Genomic DNA, 16189 nt, shown 5'->3' on the forward strand with positions numbered 1-16189 from the left:
CCAAGAATGTGACTACGAAGGAAAATGGAGCCCTAAAGAATTTTCTTTTTCTTTACTTCTCTGTCAGAAGCTTCGGTGCAGGCCTTATATAAAGGTACCACTCCTTTCTGCTGTGACATATGCCTCCAGTCATCTCATGCTGAACGTGGGAAGGTGGGAAGTAATCTACCCTTGGTCACACTTCGTGTTGCTCACTGCAGTCGAGTTTGTGCTGTAGGCTTCTGCCTGTTACTTTGTTCATCTGTCACTGCTTGTGTGTATGGATATTGAGTGAAAGTATTTGACAAGGAAAAATCAATATGAAAACCATTATTTAGGCATCTCAGCTTGCGCTGCGTTCAGCTGCATACCTTGATGGCCAGATAAAAACAGGATCATTGTGCAAGCTTCAGTAAGCTGTGCGCATATGGGCAATTCTGGGAGGGAACAGATTGTCACGGTTACGTTTGACCTGTTTTAGAGCAATTGTGGATCTCCCTTGGCACTGTGGTTGCGCTGTTGACATCCCTCAAGAGCTCCTTCAAAAAAATGCCTGCCTTTTTCAGAATAACGTCGTGTTCTGTGAGAAGCAACTCTTGCATTCTAAATTATGCAACAAGCCCAGTACTTTCCGTGTCTCTGGTGGAGGTACCTTGAACAGTCAGAATGGGAAGGATGGAGGAACGAGGCCATTGAGACAACAAGCCCAGGCCTGTCGGTGCACCTACTGCAAGTCACTGTGGACATGAGGCTGTGTGACTCATGTGCCACAGGGATTTGAATCTGAAGTTCAGCTTCCTCTCCTGAAAGCCCACACACAGGCAGGGTATCACAGGAGAGATGTGAGTGAGATGGCAGAGCTGAGGGGGTTAGTTTTGCGTCTGTTCCCAGAAGGTAGCAAATATGGGGTAGTAGTTCACTTTACCTTAGCTTACTTTCTTACCTATCCAGACTGTCACTATCGTACTACTTAGAGGCACGATCACATTTTAAGAACAAAAACGGTACATTTTCACTGTGGTGCTCAAGAAACTGTTAGGTGCATGCCACAGGGGGTCTCTGTGTCTTTAACACAGCGTTGAAATATTTTCTTTCAGGGGTCTTTCTCCTTGGCTTCGTTTGAGGCGATGAGTTTACTCATCAGTATATTTCTGTTGTTGATTTTTTTTTTTGGTGAATGTTTTTCAGGCATTGGAAAAAATGTCATCTGTGACCGAACAGCGACTCCGCTGGATGCCTTCAGGATGATGACTGCGGCTCATTATTACCCAAAACTCATGAGCATCATGGGGAACGTGCTGCGCTTCCTGCCCGCCTTTGTGAAGATGAAGCAGCTGATCCAGGAGGGTTACGTGGGGGAGCTGCTGGTGTGCGAGGTGCAGGTTCACAGCGGAAGCCTGCTGGGCAAGAAGTACAACTGGAGCTGTGACGACCTGATGGGGGGTGGAGGTTTGCACTCGGTTGGCACCTACATCATTGATCTGCTGACGTTCCTCACCAGCCAGAAGGCTGTGAAGGTGCACGGCTTGCTCAAGACCTTCGTGAAGCAGACCGACCACATCAAGGGGATACGGCAGATCACCAGTGATGACTTCTGTACGTTTCAGATGGTTCTGGAAGGCGGCGTGTGCTGCACGGTGACGCTCAACTTCAACGTCCCAGGGGAGTTCAAACAAGACATTATCGTGGTGGGCTCGGCGGGACGGCTGATTGTCATCGGCACTGATCTCTACGGACAGAGCAACAGCTCTCCTCAGCAGGAGCTCCTGCTGAAGGACTCCACACCGGTCAGCAACTCCTTGCTTCCGGAGAAGGCCTTCAGTGACATCCCTTCCCCGTACCTCCGAGGCACCATTAAGATGGTCCAAGCTGTCCGGCAGGCCTTTGAGGACCAGGACGACAGGAGGACCTGGGACGGGAGGCCTCTCACGATGGCTGCCACCTTTGATGACTGTCTGTATGCCCTGTGCGTGGTGGACACCATTAAAAAGTCAAACCAGCTGGGGGAGTGGCAGAACATTTCCATCATGACTGAGGAGCCAGAACTGAGTCCAGCGTATTTAATCAGTGAAGCCATGCGGAAGAGCAGGATGTCTCTGTACTGCTAGCTCCACTCAGCTTTTAGGAAAGAATAGGAACCAGACAGCTCTTAAAGGAAATGGTAATTCAGCCCTTTTGAAGGGCTTGGACATCTTGCAAACAGCTGCGGGGATAGGGGAGAAGGAAATACGGTGTTTGGATCAACTGAATCTGTTGGTGGCTAAATACCAAAGTGGAAAGGTCCCTAGAAATGCCCAAAATGGATAGGAGAGTTAAGAGCTGACTTACCTGTTTTAATAACAGTATTATCTGGGTGATTGGAAATATGTATCATGGACTCGTCTCCTGCTTGCAGGTGCTTTAGATTATTCAATTGTGTTTACTGTGAAAGGTTGGGAAGATCCTTTTAGATCTTCCTTACCTACCAGAGGGCTGTGAAGGTACTGTCATGTCATCAAATTTTCTGTAGTGTCTGACATGAATGGTTCCTACCATGACAGCTGACACCACCGTGCTGTACTACTACACCTCCAACCAACACACAGAACAATGGGACTTTGTGTGAAAGTGTTGCGTGATGCAGAAAATTTTGGCAGCTTACTTTTCATACAGCTTTTTAGGAGCTTCTATGTGTTGGTTTAGTTAATTGTTTTGTCGTTTTCTTTTAAAGCACAATTATGTAGGAAAATGTGTAGCTTTTACGAAAAAAGCAGCCCTCAACTGCAGTGCAAATGACCCACTATTGTGGGAGGGAGGGTCTTCTGTGAGCTCATGGTAAGCTTCAGTGTTTACTGTACAGATTTGCTGATTGAAATGGGTTGTGAAAAACCTTCATGAATGGCGGGTGACATGAAAAAGTGCTGGTGGGTTTTATTACACAGCTGAACTCGAGCTAGTCTCACAGAGGTTTACACACAATCTCCTGTGTGTGGGACTCACTTTTGAGTGAATTCATCTCGCATTTTGGTCTTAGGTAGATAACAAAATGGTAGAAATCTAACCCCAAACCATGCGATGCTTAGACAGTTCTTCTAAACCTTTGTGAAGTCACACTTGAGACATCCCCACCAACAATTAATTTCACGTAGCCCAACCCAGAAGCTTTCACCTCCAACAAATGGTGCTTGTGAGTGAAAAATAAAAAGGGATGAGAAAATTTCCTGTCATTTCCAGGGAAAAAATTGCCATCACCTATCAGAGGTGGGAAGAAGAACCCCACCTCTCTACCTGCTTCAAGTGGCCAGCTGCTGGTACTGTAGCGACTGTTCCCTGTCATCAGTGCAGGGGTGGGCAAACCTTCTTGATACGTTTGTCCTGTCTTTTTTAATATTTTAGATTGCAGTTTTGGAAGAATATATTCTTTCAGTTCTTAAAAAAATATAGTGAAAGGCACATGTATCGTCCCAGTAAGTGGGGATGCTGTTTTTCTGCATAAAGCTGCTCCTGGGCTTATGTGTTTACAGCACTAGGCCTTCAGATAGGAAAAAAAAAAAAAAGTAGAAAACAAGCATATAGCACTAAATTATGTTAAACTTGATAAAAAACCGTTTCAGGATTCTTTCTCTGCATTTTGATGAGGGGAAAGAGAGAAACGTTTGGGCGAACAGTAGAGACGAAAATATGACCCTCTTTCCAGATTAGTGTTGCCATTTGGGGTTAGAAAGAGCGCAATTAGAAAAATTCGGATTTTTTTTAAAAAGCACTTACAGTTTTGCTATTTTTAGGAGCTCTAAGGGCTTCTGAAGAGCTCCTTCAGTGAGTCCATCTGATTGCTGTATGCTCCTGCCTGCCCCGTTCCCAGTTTTAGTGCTGCATGATTTTGAACAGGAGGGTGTCGTATCATTAGTGTGATTCATCTCATCTGACGCAAGCCAGCTAAGAGTCAGGTATGTTGTCCCCATCAGCTCTGCAAGGACGTGGTTGTCAGTACAGAGAGAGCTCTCCAAAGGGCGATGCAGTTCATCCTCAGATTAAGATAGAAGCAGGTGCCTGCTGGAAACTCCAGTCCTCCTCCTTTGTGCAGAAGATCTTGGCTTCTATGTTTTTCGGTCGCTAATGTTAGGAAACTTGAATCCCACCCCAAAATTATTAGTGCATGCTTGATTTTTAAAGGGTATGCATGTTTGACCTTTCATGAAATATTCCCTAAAGTGTGAGAGCGTGACTGATGATGGAGTAATGTAATACCACAAAACTGCAGCCAAACAGAGAACTGTTCCTGTCCATATTGTTCTGCCAGCTTTAGTGATTGTTTCTGGGGTGGTTGGCTTTTGCAGAGGCCTCAGGCAAGCTTTCATCATTCCTTCTTGGAAGAAGCTTTTGACAAATTTGAATGTTTTTCCTACAGTGATCTATCTGAGAATTCCTGTAGTAGTGTCCATGCCAACAGGAATTTCCCATTGTAATTGTCATGGTATACCATGATGTACAGTTTCAATCCTTTAAAATGCACAGAAGAATACAGAAGACCAAATTTGATCAAGAAACCATCCCTCTCCTCTGAAAAATGGAATTAGCCTGAATAGGATCAAGAGAGAGTTTTAATATAAGACAGAAGCCCTTTATTGAGAATACTGGCAAGTTCAAGTCATGAATGTAAGCACAGTAGATAAGTAATCGTGTCTAGTTACATATCATCCAAAACTGGAACTAAACATGGACCAAAATGTTTGTGAATCTTGCTTCTTAGTGGTTTGTGCTAGAATTGCTGCTCATGTCTTTGCACCTTATTTTGGCTCATGAATGTGAACAGCTTTTCCTGTCTGCATTTTACTTTTTTTCTGTGTTGTTCTGGGTTTTGTGATGCCAGTTGGAAGAAAATACCCTGGAATCCTAGACAACCCTCCCTGCAGTGAGCTGTCAGCAGGTGAAACGCAAGGAACAGGGACAGGTCCTGACCTTAACCATCCTATCTTGGATCCAGAGGTTTCAGTGACAGTCATCATCCACCCTCTGTGCAGACTTAGCAATGCAGAACTTACTGCTTAGAAATAAAATGTAATGCTTCGGTTACAGAGCCAACTGATACTTGTGTTAGTCCTGTATTGTTGGATCCTGTATAGCTCGCTGTGTGACCACAGCTCCTAGAGAGGCAGCCAGGGTGAGCAGGGGCAGGGGCAGGGGCTGGGAGGACCTCCTTTTCTGACAGCAGCACAGATCTTAGGCTAGATTGAGGTGGACTGTTAGCTAACTGGGACAGCAGCAGTGACTGCATATGTTCAGGATTGTATTACAGTTTTTCCATTCTCTAGGAGGCAAAGATGCTGTAGTTCCGAATGTAAAGATACTTAACTTCCACCTGGCTTAGAGGAGCCAGGAATTGGTTTATTTATAGAATATGTCCTACTGGTCTAAAAATAAATGTTACTTTACAGTCTGGGATCTTCCTTGGCAGTATAAAGCCCTCTGCTCTTTTGGTACAGCTGAAAAGTACATTGGATTGTCCTAAGTAGCCTCTGTAGTTCCTGCCGGCTTAGAGAATTTGGGCAGCAGTTAGAAGAGATGTACTTGATTGAACTCCGAAGCGGTACCACACCAGGGAACATACGTTTGGAATTGCACTTTTAATGCTGTTCTTTAATGCTGTGCCACAATGTGTGAGATGAACACTGCTAGACTTGGTGCAGGCCTAATAGCCAAACTGAGGCTGCTGCTGGAATTTACAGTAGCCCCAAATGAGCTTGTTCATACACTAGATGATAAATGTTAATTCCTTGTCCCCACGGCTGCTGTTGAGAGGCTCTTTCCTTTGCCATCTACCTGTGCACATAGGATACTGAACGTTATGGTCTGTTGCCAAAGACGAAAAGAGCCAAAGGGGAGATCGGGGGTGAAGTTCTCTTCTGCTTTGTAGGAGCCTCTTCCAGTGCTGGGATGGTCAGCTGAAAGATGATGCCTTGTTTTCGATGGGAATCAGATTGGGCTCCACACCAGGGGTAGTAGGGCAACCCTTCCCCGTGTCCCTGTGCTCCTGCTAGGTGCGTGCACAGCCTCAGTGCTGACCTCAGTGAAGTCCTGCATGGAGGTGTAAGACCTCTGCAAGAGCTTTGGGTTTTCCTATATCTAATATTGTGCATGTGTTAAATTAGTAGTACTTTAGCTGTGTAGATAAAAAATACTGAGTAGAGACGGTGTGTCCTTACCCATGCAGCCAATAAGGCAGAGAATCAGGGCTTGCGTAGACATGTTTAGGCTCAGGATGGACTTTTGCGGAGTTCATCCTTGGCTTTGGCTGAAAGCATGAGAAATTCCTGCCCAGCCAGCACGGGGCAATCAGAGGCACTCTCCACTTTGCACTTCGTGTTTCCTTCTTTTGAATAGCTTTCAAATCATGATGACTGTGCAGGTGAACAGCTGTCCTGGGAGTTCAGCCATTCAAAGAAGGAGGCTTTTCTGCTGTGTGCAATCACAGCACAAGGACAATTCAGTTTCTGTTACCTCGTTTATTTCTGCGTGCATACAAAAGTGGAAAAGACCCAGACCAATTAAAACGATTCTCTACCAAAAAAAAAAAAAAAAAAGCTGATTTTATTTCATGGGTAAAGATAAACGTAGTAGCTTGATGGTGTCCTTGCAGAGATTCAGAAATTACTGATGACATGTTTTTGTTTCTGGGAATGTTTAAATTTGACTTAGTTCTCTTACCTTCACTATAAAGTATCACGAATTGTGAGGTCTCTTCACTGTTAAGTTGTGTATTTACAAAGGTCTGAATGCGCCCAGCAGATGTTTGGCTTTGTGCAGATACTTAACACGTTGGCTTGGCGGTCCAGCGGCCCAGTGATGTACCCTTAAGTACATACAAAGCACAGCACTGGGCTGTTTGACCTCTGCAGCACTCTCTGGGTATTCAGGACTGGTTGTGAAATGGCAGGATTGTTCAGGATGGCAGCTTCTTGTTATTGAAGTTGTTACTTGTGGGGAGCAGAGCTTTGTAAATTTTAGAGATGATGTGCGACCGAATAATCATTGGCAGTTGTATCTGCTTTAAAATTTCCACTCTCTTGAGCTGCTGGATGGAGCACGTCCAGTAAAAACATCTTCCCCTTCACAATAACCGCCCACTTCCATTTGCTCATGAAAAGAAGAAATTTTCAGTAGACAGGACTGTACATAATGCTGCGTTCATGAACCAGTGTCATAACCCCATGACTTACTGAGTGTATGAAGCCAGAGCCCAGGCAAGTAATGACTTATTCAGAGCTGCCAAGTCAAAGCAGTGGGGTTGGAGAGTGATGGGTATCAGCGTGGGTCAAACTGAAATAGCTTTTATTCATCATTTTCTGTTAAATGAACAAACAAAATAGCTGTGGTCAATCCAAAACCGAACACAACACATGCAGAAGGTCTTTTTTTGTTGTTGTTTTTTGGTTGGGTTTTTTTTTTTTTTTTTTTAATTTTGCTTTTGGGATTAAGTTCCATTTTTAAGAAGGCTGTTTTGAAATGAAGTTTTTTTTTTTTAAAAAAAACCCTTTTATTATGTTTTGGCATTTGTGAAATTAACAGTTCGGGGTTGTGTTCTTTTCTTGTTTTGTTTTAGGCTCACATGTAAAAAAAAAACCCGTACCTGTTTGGTGGATACCAAGGGCAGGTCCAGCTCTCAACCTGCATCCTCGCAGTGTCACGCAGTGACCCCCTTCCAGCATTTCAATTTGGCCGTGTGGGTTTCATTTGTATCTTCTTGCGGCAAAGGGAAAACTGGCTCATTGCATGGTGTTGTCTGTAGATAATCAAAATACTGTTTGCAGCAGTGCCAGCCGTCGTCTCTAAAAGCACTTAAAACTATTAATGTGTTTACTGTGGTTATTTATGACCTTGCAGCCATCCATTACTCTCTTTTCTTTTCACACCATCCATCAGACTCGCTTACCTCCCCTTCTTTCATTCCGTTGCGAGTCAAGAGGCGGGTCTCCCCGTTTCCCCCTGGGTTTGCTCCCAGTCTGTGTTACACATGGCATACAGGGTGGCTAACGTATGACTTGAAGTAACTTATGACACAAATCCATTACGGAAGGTGTTAACAACACAACCGCTCAAGTACATGGCATACCTGATGCCCCCGCTAGGGCAGGAATCGAAACTCCCTGCTGTGCCGTGCTTCACAAATGACACTCACTGTTTCTCTCTGTACTGGTTTTATTTGATTTTGAAAATGAGAGTATGTTCAGTTTGTTGCTGTGTGTCAATATTAAGTATATATTTATTGTTTTTCAGACATACATACGTATATATAAATGCTATATATATATATATAAAATGTCAACGCATGGACATATGTACAGTAGATATTTTAAAGAGCTATTTATCAAGAAAAGTAAGTGTTATAAGTAAACAGAGTTTATATTTTATATATTATGTAGATAGCAAAACAACAAAACAAAACAAAAAGCCACAAAAAAAAAAAAGAAGTGTTTAAATTATAGTAGGACTTTTTGGGGTGGTGGGGGGGGGTGGGGTTGGAGGGACGGTGAGGGCCGGTTCCAGCATTTTAAACAGCCAAACTACTTTGTACGGAAGCTGCCTGCTGTGCCTCTCGGCTGCAATATCTGTTTGTTTCTTCTTCTGGAAGATGATGTGCATTGTTACTTTTACATTGCTTGGGGAATGTAGTTAGTTTATTCTCAGCCAACTGGTATGTGCTGCTTAAATCATGGTTTCCTGTTGTTCTGCATATTTGCATCGATGGAATAAAAGGATCTTAACTGGCAAATAAAGACATAAAAGGATGTGATCCCAGCTGCCTGTCATTTTTTTCCCACGTATTCGGGGAGTGGGGTAATTGCCCTCACCTTCGCCCGTGTTTCCTGGTCAGCCTGTAGGTTCAGTGTATGTGAATAAAACACTCAGGCATTGCGCTTGGAGTGGAGATTCTGGTGGAAGAAGAGAGGGAAGGAAGGTTTAGCACTGGCCTGTCTGAGGTTTTAATGCTGCTGCCAGGCCTGAGTTCATGCCTGACAAGCCACGTGTCCCAGGGAGACAGCTGGCTTTATTGCCAAAGGGTGCCACCAAAGGCAGCATGGCTGGGAGCAGAGAAAATGGGGACATAGGATGCCTCTCCTGGCCACAGCCCGGAGACCCCCTCAGGTCCTCTTCCCACTTCCCCATGGGTGTCCTGGGATGCCTTTCCTTCCTCGTCCTCATCCTCAGCTCCTTCCAGTGACCTACATCTGCCCAGCCCTCATCCCTTGTAACACCTCTGTTACACTTCATCAAGTGCAAAACAGGAGATAGGACAAGGGGGAATGGTTTTAAACAGAGACGGGAGATTTAGGTTAGATACTAGGAGGAAGTTATTCACTCAGAGGGTGGTGATGCACTGGAACAGGTTGCCCAAGGAGGCTGTGGATGCCCCATTCCCGGAGGCATTCAAGGCCAGGCTGAGTGTGGCTCTGGGCAGCCTGGTCTGGTGGTTGGCGACCCTGCACACAGCAGAGGGGTTGAAACTCGATGATCTTTGAGTTCCTTTTCAACCCAAGCCATTCTTATATTCTATGATAATAAGAAGCAGTGGAAAATCCTAGGCTCTGAGGAAAGATTTATTGCTTTTAAGATGTTGCAAAAAGGCCAGAGCACTGTCTGTGCCGCTTTGTCTATCGTGCAGCAGAGCACTGAGGAAGATGGTGGGTTCTGCTCACGTCAGCACTCACCCATTTCTCAGGCACCACGAATGAGGTGCAGTACTGAGGCAGCAGACTGTGCATGAATGGGAAATCACAGCCATTGGCAATGCACACCTCCCTCGGATCCCATGGTGTTGTGAACTGCAAATTTCTGTAATACACAAAAGTCTACGCAGTGGTTATAGCTTTTACTTCAACACAGAACTGCAGCATAGTACTCATTTCCACTACTACCATTGCACCTATACTACTTCAAAGGTGGATCGGTGTTTATATGCACGTTAAATGCACTTTGATGTGTTTTAATACACGTTGTTTTCTTAGGCTGAAGAGAAGCATGCAAAGTGAGGGAGAATTGGTGCCCAGGCAAATGCAGCTCAGTCCGGCTTCCAGACCAGCATCCCAACTGATCAATTAACCACTGAAATAAAACAGGGTCAAACTTCGTGACATATTCTTAACAGTAAAACTGAGACTGCTTCCATTCCAAAGGTTAAGACATAGAAACCTTTGGAAAACAGCACCTAGGGGAACAATTCCTATGAAAGGACACTTCAGAGATACAACGGAATTATTATTACCCGGTTCCAGCACACAGTACTTAACTATACAGGTAAGTGCAAATGCAGCAGTGGGTATAAAAATAACACGCTAATGAGGCTATAGAAATGCTAAGGTAAATCCTTCCAAATGTGGGTCAGTATAGTGAGACACCGTGGTGTAGATTTATGGAGCAAAGTAAGAGTTCTGCTATTAAACGTAGGTAACATGAAAACGGAGGTGAGGGGGGGAAACCTCTTGCCATTTTCCATAGCTTTGGAACGTGCGAGGCTTCTTCGGTCCCACTGGCTTGTTCTGCTGTTCTCTGGAGCCCCTGCTGATTAACAGCCACGCAGGAAGGACAATGGAAGGCTTGTAGCCATAAATACTAAACAGAGGTATGTTAAATGCACTGCATTGTTCTCTTCGGGATTGAAGAATTTGCCGGGGAAGGGGCTATTAAAAAAGAGCTGCTGTGCCAAAGAGAAGCGGCACCAAATGCCTTCATTACTAATTCCTGTCGGGTAGCTGTGGAGCGCTTTGTAATGCGCCGGTGCAATAGCTGCATTTCTCTGCCGACCTACGTAGCCGACAGGACAACAGGGCATTTTCTGTTCAGGTAACACTCCAGAGTGCGTTAGAGGCCAGCCAGCACAGCCTGGGGAACGGCCGCCACAGCCCAGCAGCACCCAAAGCACCTGTGCCTGTCTGCTGCTGCTGTCACACTCGGTGCAGATGGAAGCTATCTCCATCACACAGCCCCCAGAAGAGGCCCTCAGGAGGCTCACTAGTACTAGCTATTACTTGTCTCCTGCATACATCACATCTTGTAACACGTTTTCCCCTTGAGAATGCTCCGTCTAGTGAATTCAGCGCCACAAGCCTTGGTGTGGCACCCCATCTTTGCCTTAAGATGAATGACCGCGGTCATTTCCTCGCAGCTACAGCCCCGTGAGCGGGGCCTGCAGGACGAGGCTGGGCTGCTGGCAGATGGAGAGAGGCAGCCCTCTCTCCTGCCCCCAGCTCTGCTCCTGTCATCCGCGGGCGCTGGCACCGGGGAGCGTGTGTGCGGCCATATGCTTCATGTGGTTTCATTTAGCTGGGAACCAAAAACGCGGCTTTTTTGCTAGACTAGTTTTTTAGGCAGATCTGCTCCCTCATCTGATCCATTGTCGACAGCAATTTATGCCAGATCGCTTTAATAGCAGAATGCAAATAGAAACCAGGTTGCCTGACTGCCAGAAATGTGCTCTTTTTTTTTCCTCCGTTGGATCAAAGATTGAGTGTACTGACTGTAGAATAATAAACGAGTCCCAAAGAAAATAAAAGGGATGAATGAATGAAGGACAACAGTTTTAAGCTCTGTGTTTCTACAAGAAGAGATGTAAATGTAAGCAAACGTTTTGTAGGAGAGCAGAGGCCCCCTCCTCCAGACATCGATGCACAGTAATGCGTGCTGCAGAAGCGGTGTATGCACAGTGTTAGAGAACCTTGCAGAGCCTGCTCCGATCTGTCTTATTAACTCTGCCTTTTGCAGCTAATCACATCTCGCAGACTAAAGGCTTTTGCAGAAATTACCATGTCACATCCAGGCAATGATGACTGCCTCTGGATGCAACCGGCTTTGTTGCTTGCACAAATGGGTTGTATTCGCACAGCGCTTCAGCCAAACCTGAGCTGATGCTGAGCTTTTTCAGCTCAATCCTACATTTCAATCCTCAAGAATACAGAGATAGCTGGAAATTGAGCTCGACTTGTAGCACACTACATTTTGCTTGGCGGCCTTTCTTTCCACTGCTGTCCCTTCACAGATAGATTTTACTTTTTAACGTCTCACCGGTGCTGTTTCTGCCTATGGTAAAGAAGGACTTACACTTCAAACTGTTACAGGCTCTCCACACCATGAAGGAAGGTACTGAGAGAGCAGAAGATGGGAGCAAGACAAAAAGCAGATTCACAAGAAATGCAGGCAACAAGAATGTTCCTGGGTGCCAATGACCCATTCTCTGTTCTGAGAAATTCTTAGAAACATTCCAAGCATGATTTTTGGCTAAGATCAACTTGTATTCTTCTGTATCCTTCCTGTGGCACAGCCTGAAGTTAGCACGCAGCACAGACTATTCCCACTTGTCATAAGCAAGTTGCTTATAACCACCCCCTTTAGGAGGTGATGAAGTTAATAACAGGGACACAGGCCACGTGCACCAGGTGACATTGGTGCCAAGAGAGTGGTGGTCTCAGGCACTTCATATGGTGCTGTAGATGTAGTTTAGAGTTGGTAGAATTGGTGGATGTTGGTATTACTAACCTATTGTGTTAGAAAATGAGTCTATCTCTGTCCCAGAGTGAGGCAATACAGGTATAAGCTGCGCTGAGCTGCTTCAGCACAATGGGTTTTGATTAAAATGGACTATTTTACCATTCACTTTTCTGAGCCTTTTGCTTGCAATTCCAAAACAGCAGAAGCAAGTTGCAGTGGGACACCCTGCCCTTCTGGCTTCAGAAACTTCTGGCTAGGAATAATTTCTGTTAGCACTACAGGAGGAACAGGGCCTCCGTGGAGAAGGGACTGAGTCACTTGCTGATTAGACAAAGCTATCCACCCACATTTGGCAAATGTCTGTGCTGCTTCATGTGTTTGAAGTGCCTTGTAAACATGAACGAGTCCCCACAGAACGAGCTGTGTGATCATCTCACTTTGGCAGCTGGCAAGGCAGAGGCAGAGGCAGAGGACAAGTTGGTGAGCTCATTCCCTGACAAATGTTGCTTTTCTCTCAATTACCTGCTGTTGTTTTCTTCTGAATTAGACGTTCCCTCCTCTGGTAGCTGCACCCATCTACTGAAACATCACAGGCAGAGGACCCTCCAAATGGTCAAGATGGAAATTCTCATTCTAGACAGGGTACAACTTTAGGTCTGTATGAAATTCCAGCCTGCTTAGAAATACTTTTGCAAAGAATAATATTTTTGACACAAAAGAAAAAGGCAGTTTTGGTAGGATGTTCTCCTTTTATGGACCGACTGGTCTGAACTGTTCAGCATTAAAAAAAGATCTGGAAGAACTGAAATTGCAATCTGCAGCTTTAAAACACATACAGTGATATTTGTTTTTTACTGCAGGAGCTCAGTGGCTTCACAGAGGAGACACATACCATTCATTATCTTCACCTCGTCTTTTGGAAAACCGGAGGAAAAATGGCGCACCACATTGTTCAAGGCCACACAGAGCACATCCGTGACATGCAGGTATTAAATCCTGCCGCTTTAATTTCCAGTTCAGTTTAAATCGTTCTTAAGCCTAATATAATCTCATTCGTTATAATTAATATAATTAGTCATATATAATTAATGTCTAATCAGCTGCTGCCATTTGTGAATGCCAAATAGGCTCATGTTGTCAGCATAGCCTAAGTTTAAATTCATCAGTTTAGAAATGCGCTAGCAACACCAAAGCCGATGCCAGCAGCTTTATTTAAGTGAATACTTTTTGTCTAACCTTACCTATGGAGGGGAAAGTGAGAGACACAGAGCTCTCCAAGCATTGATTTTAAAACCAAGCCTCTAAAATTAGCAGCAATCTATGTGCTCACCGGGAAATCACTAAAATAATCAATTGGCTTGGAGCAGTCCAAGTCACTCCACAATTCTGTTGTACATTTCAAGGAAGGGTGTTAGAGGAGTGTGTTTGCCTGCACCCTGCAATTCACACTGCTCAGTTTGCAGTCTTGCATCTTGCAAGAAATGAACCTTTCCAGAAAATTCCTTTTATTTCCTGATGGCAACATCTCAGTGCTAACAGCAGCAAATCATCACCTGGAGAGGCCGATGGCAATCATCCTACTGCAATTTGGGAATTTATAGGGTAAACTGCTCTGTGTTCTTACAGCTTTCCATTATTCTGTAGGACAACAACCAGGCAGCGGGACATTGGCAGTACTTTTAACGACTATGGGAACGTGGACCTAGATGGCCAGTGCAGAAAACCGTGATCAGGAGAGAGGTGGAGGCTACTTTGTCCTATCACAAAACAAACATCACTCAGACGTTCCCGTTTAACAGCTTGTCTTCATGCATTAAAACAAGCCTGGAAACCATGACTGATATAATTTAGAGTAATTAATTAGTTGCTGCTCAATCCTTTAAACAAATGCGCTAACAAAGCCCTCTGAGCTCCACCGAGATCAAAAGCCGGCTTGTGCACAAGGCTCACCCTCCCCCTTGGTAGGCAGTCCTTTTGAAAGGAAGTGATTATGTGACAAATTATTCTTTGGGGGTACAACTGCCGGCTGTGCTGCATGGCTTTGGTGAGATCTGAGCCCTTCACCCCTCATTAGTGATCCAGAGAAGTCACTGGTTTAGGTTCTCCCTGTTGAGCCTAGGGCAGATTCTTGCAATAAAGGCAACAGGATTTGTTCCATCTCTAGTCATACATAGTAAAATCAAATACCCGATCCATATGCATGACCTCTTGATTATGACTCTCAAGGCATATCACTCAATTTTCCCAACGTTTGTCTAAACTCACCAACGCTTTTCCCATTTGCCACATCTCAATTAAAGAGCAACAAAGCAGAAGAAGGATGATTTGAGACTATTTATTATCACAAGGAGACCCAAATGTGCCATGCATGCTGACACTACAAAGCATGTTTTTGGTACTATTTAAAAACTCAAAACATTTTCAGTCAGAAACATCAATTATGTCCCTTTAACTCAGCTACCAGTCGAACTGGTAGAAGAAGAATCGGGGTGTGCACAATTGTGTATCTGATGTTAAGTAACAAATCCAAGTTATGTCTGCAATCCAGAAGATGACCTAAAAAATCACTAACACAGTCAAATAAATTCATTTACTACTGGAGCAAGCAACTGCATTTTGCTACTTTCTTAGTAACTGTCTTGCACTTCCCTTATGTGTCTGCAGGCAAAAGCATGTCGCCTCTGAAATGCTCTCTTTCCATATGAGAAATGGGAAAACAGAGAAGTAGGACATGCGTGCATTCAGCTTTCCAAGTTCAGCCACTCATCACGGTGTTTTCAGCCCTGTGGGCCTTTTCCTTGCTGCCATTCAAGGATATGAAATCGTGATTACAGAGTCGGAGTTTGGTCTGCTTGGAGACAGACCTGGTTGTTGTGCTGCCATGCTGAAATGAAAGGCTAAACTCCCTTTTGCTGCCAAAGAGTTTTATGATGTTTTTTATTACTCCAGAGCGCTATTGTTTTTTTTCTGTCTCTCGTTGAAGAGAGATGAAGTTGGGAACATTTATAGATCTATAAATATAGACGTGCATTCTTCTCTCAGGTAGAATGTAAACAGATGAATGATGTTCTTTTGGCCAGGAAATGGGGCCAAACTTTTCTTGATCTGTTGATGTTCATGATGAAGAAGTTATGTGAATGTATAAGTAAACTGTCCTTTCCATTAGCACAGTTCTACTCCATTAACACAGCCCTACTCACCCACTGTTCATGCTTCTGAAGAAACAGGAGCATCTTAGAAATCCTATCTTAGGAAAGCTGAGATTACAACCTTACAATTCCTTTCTAAAACATTAATCATCTACCACTGTAATACGAACACGACCTGGTGCTTCAGCAGGCCAAAAGTATACACGTATACACTGCTTTTCTTAGCCAGTGAAGATATTCTCAGGCAAGTATACTACAAAAAATAAATACATGAAAAATAAATAATAAAAAGGAAAGGAAAGGAAAGGAAAGGAAAGGAAAGGAAAGGAAAGGAAAGGAAAGGAAAGGAAAGGAAAGGAAAGGAAAGGAAAGGAAAGGAAAGGAAAGGAAAGGAAAGGAAAGGAAAGGAAAGGAAAGGAAAGGAAAGGAAAGGAAAGGAAAGGAAAGGAAAGGAAAGGAAAGGAAAGGAAAGGAAAGGAAAGGAAAGGAAAGGAAAGGAAAGGAAAGGAAAGGAAAGGAAAGGAAAGGAAAGGAAAGGAAGGAAAGAAAAGAAGTGCATCTTCAATTGATTCAGAGGAAGTGAAGCCCACCTAAAAGCTTTG

General features: G+C 44.2%; 1 protein-coding gene and 1 long non-coding RNA gene across 5 annotated transcripts in view; both read left to right on the forward strand.

The window, feature by feature from the left end:
• GFOD1 (glucose-fructose oxidoreductase domain containing 1) overlaps window positions 1-8749 on the forward strand; it is a 70109-nt gene extending 61360 nt beyond the window's left edge. For all 4 annotated transcript variants that reach the window (XM_001232577.6, XM_046930208.1, XM_015275974.4 and 1 more), the window contains one exon: window positions 1168-8749. In XM_001232577.6, coding sequence (XP_001232578.1) covers window positions 1168-2087 — 920 coding nt within the window. In that variant the 3' untranslated portion in view covers window positions 2088-8749. The remainder of the gene's footprint in view (window positions 1-1167) is intronic.
• A 3839-nt stretch (window positions 8750-12588) lies between these two features.
• On the forward strand, window positions 12589-15442 carry LOC107051684. Its single transcript, XR_001463408.4, has 3 exons — window positions 12589-12918; window positions 13299-13424; window positions 14083-15442. It is a non-coding gene; the product is annotated as an uncharacterized LOC107051684 (long non-coding RNA).
• The last annotated feature ends 747 nt before the right edge of the window (window positions 15443-16189 follow it).

This window comes from Gallus gallus, chromosome 2 (genome assembly GCF_016699485.2).
Source record: "Gallus gallus isolate bGalGal1 chromosome 2, bGalGal1.mat.broiler.GRCg7b, whole genome shotgun sequence".
Taxonomy (NCBI): domain Eukaryota; kingdom Metazoa; phylum Chordata; class Aves; order Galliformes; family Phasianidae; genus Gallus; species Gallus gallus.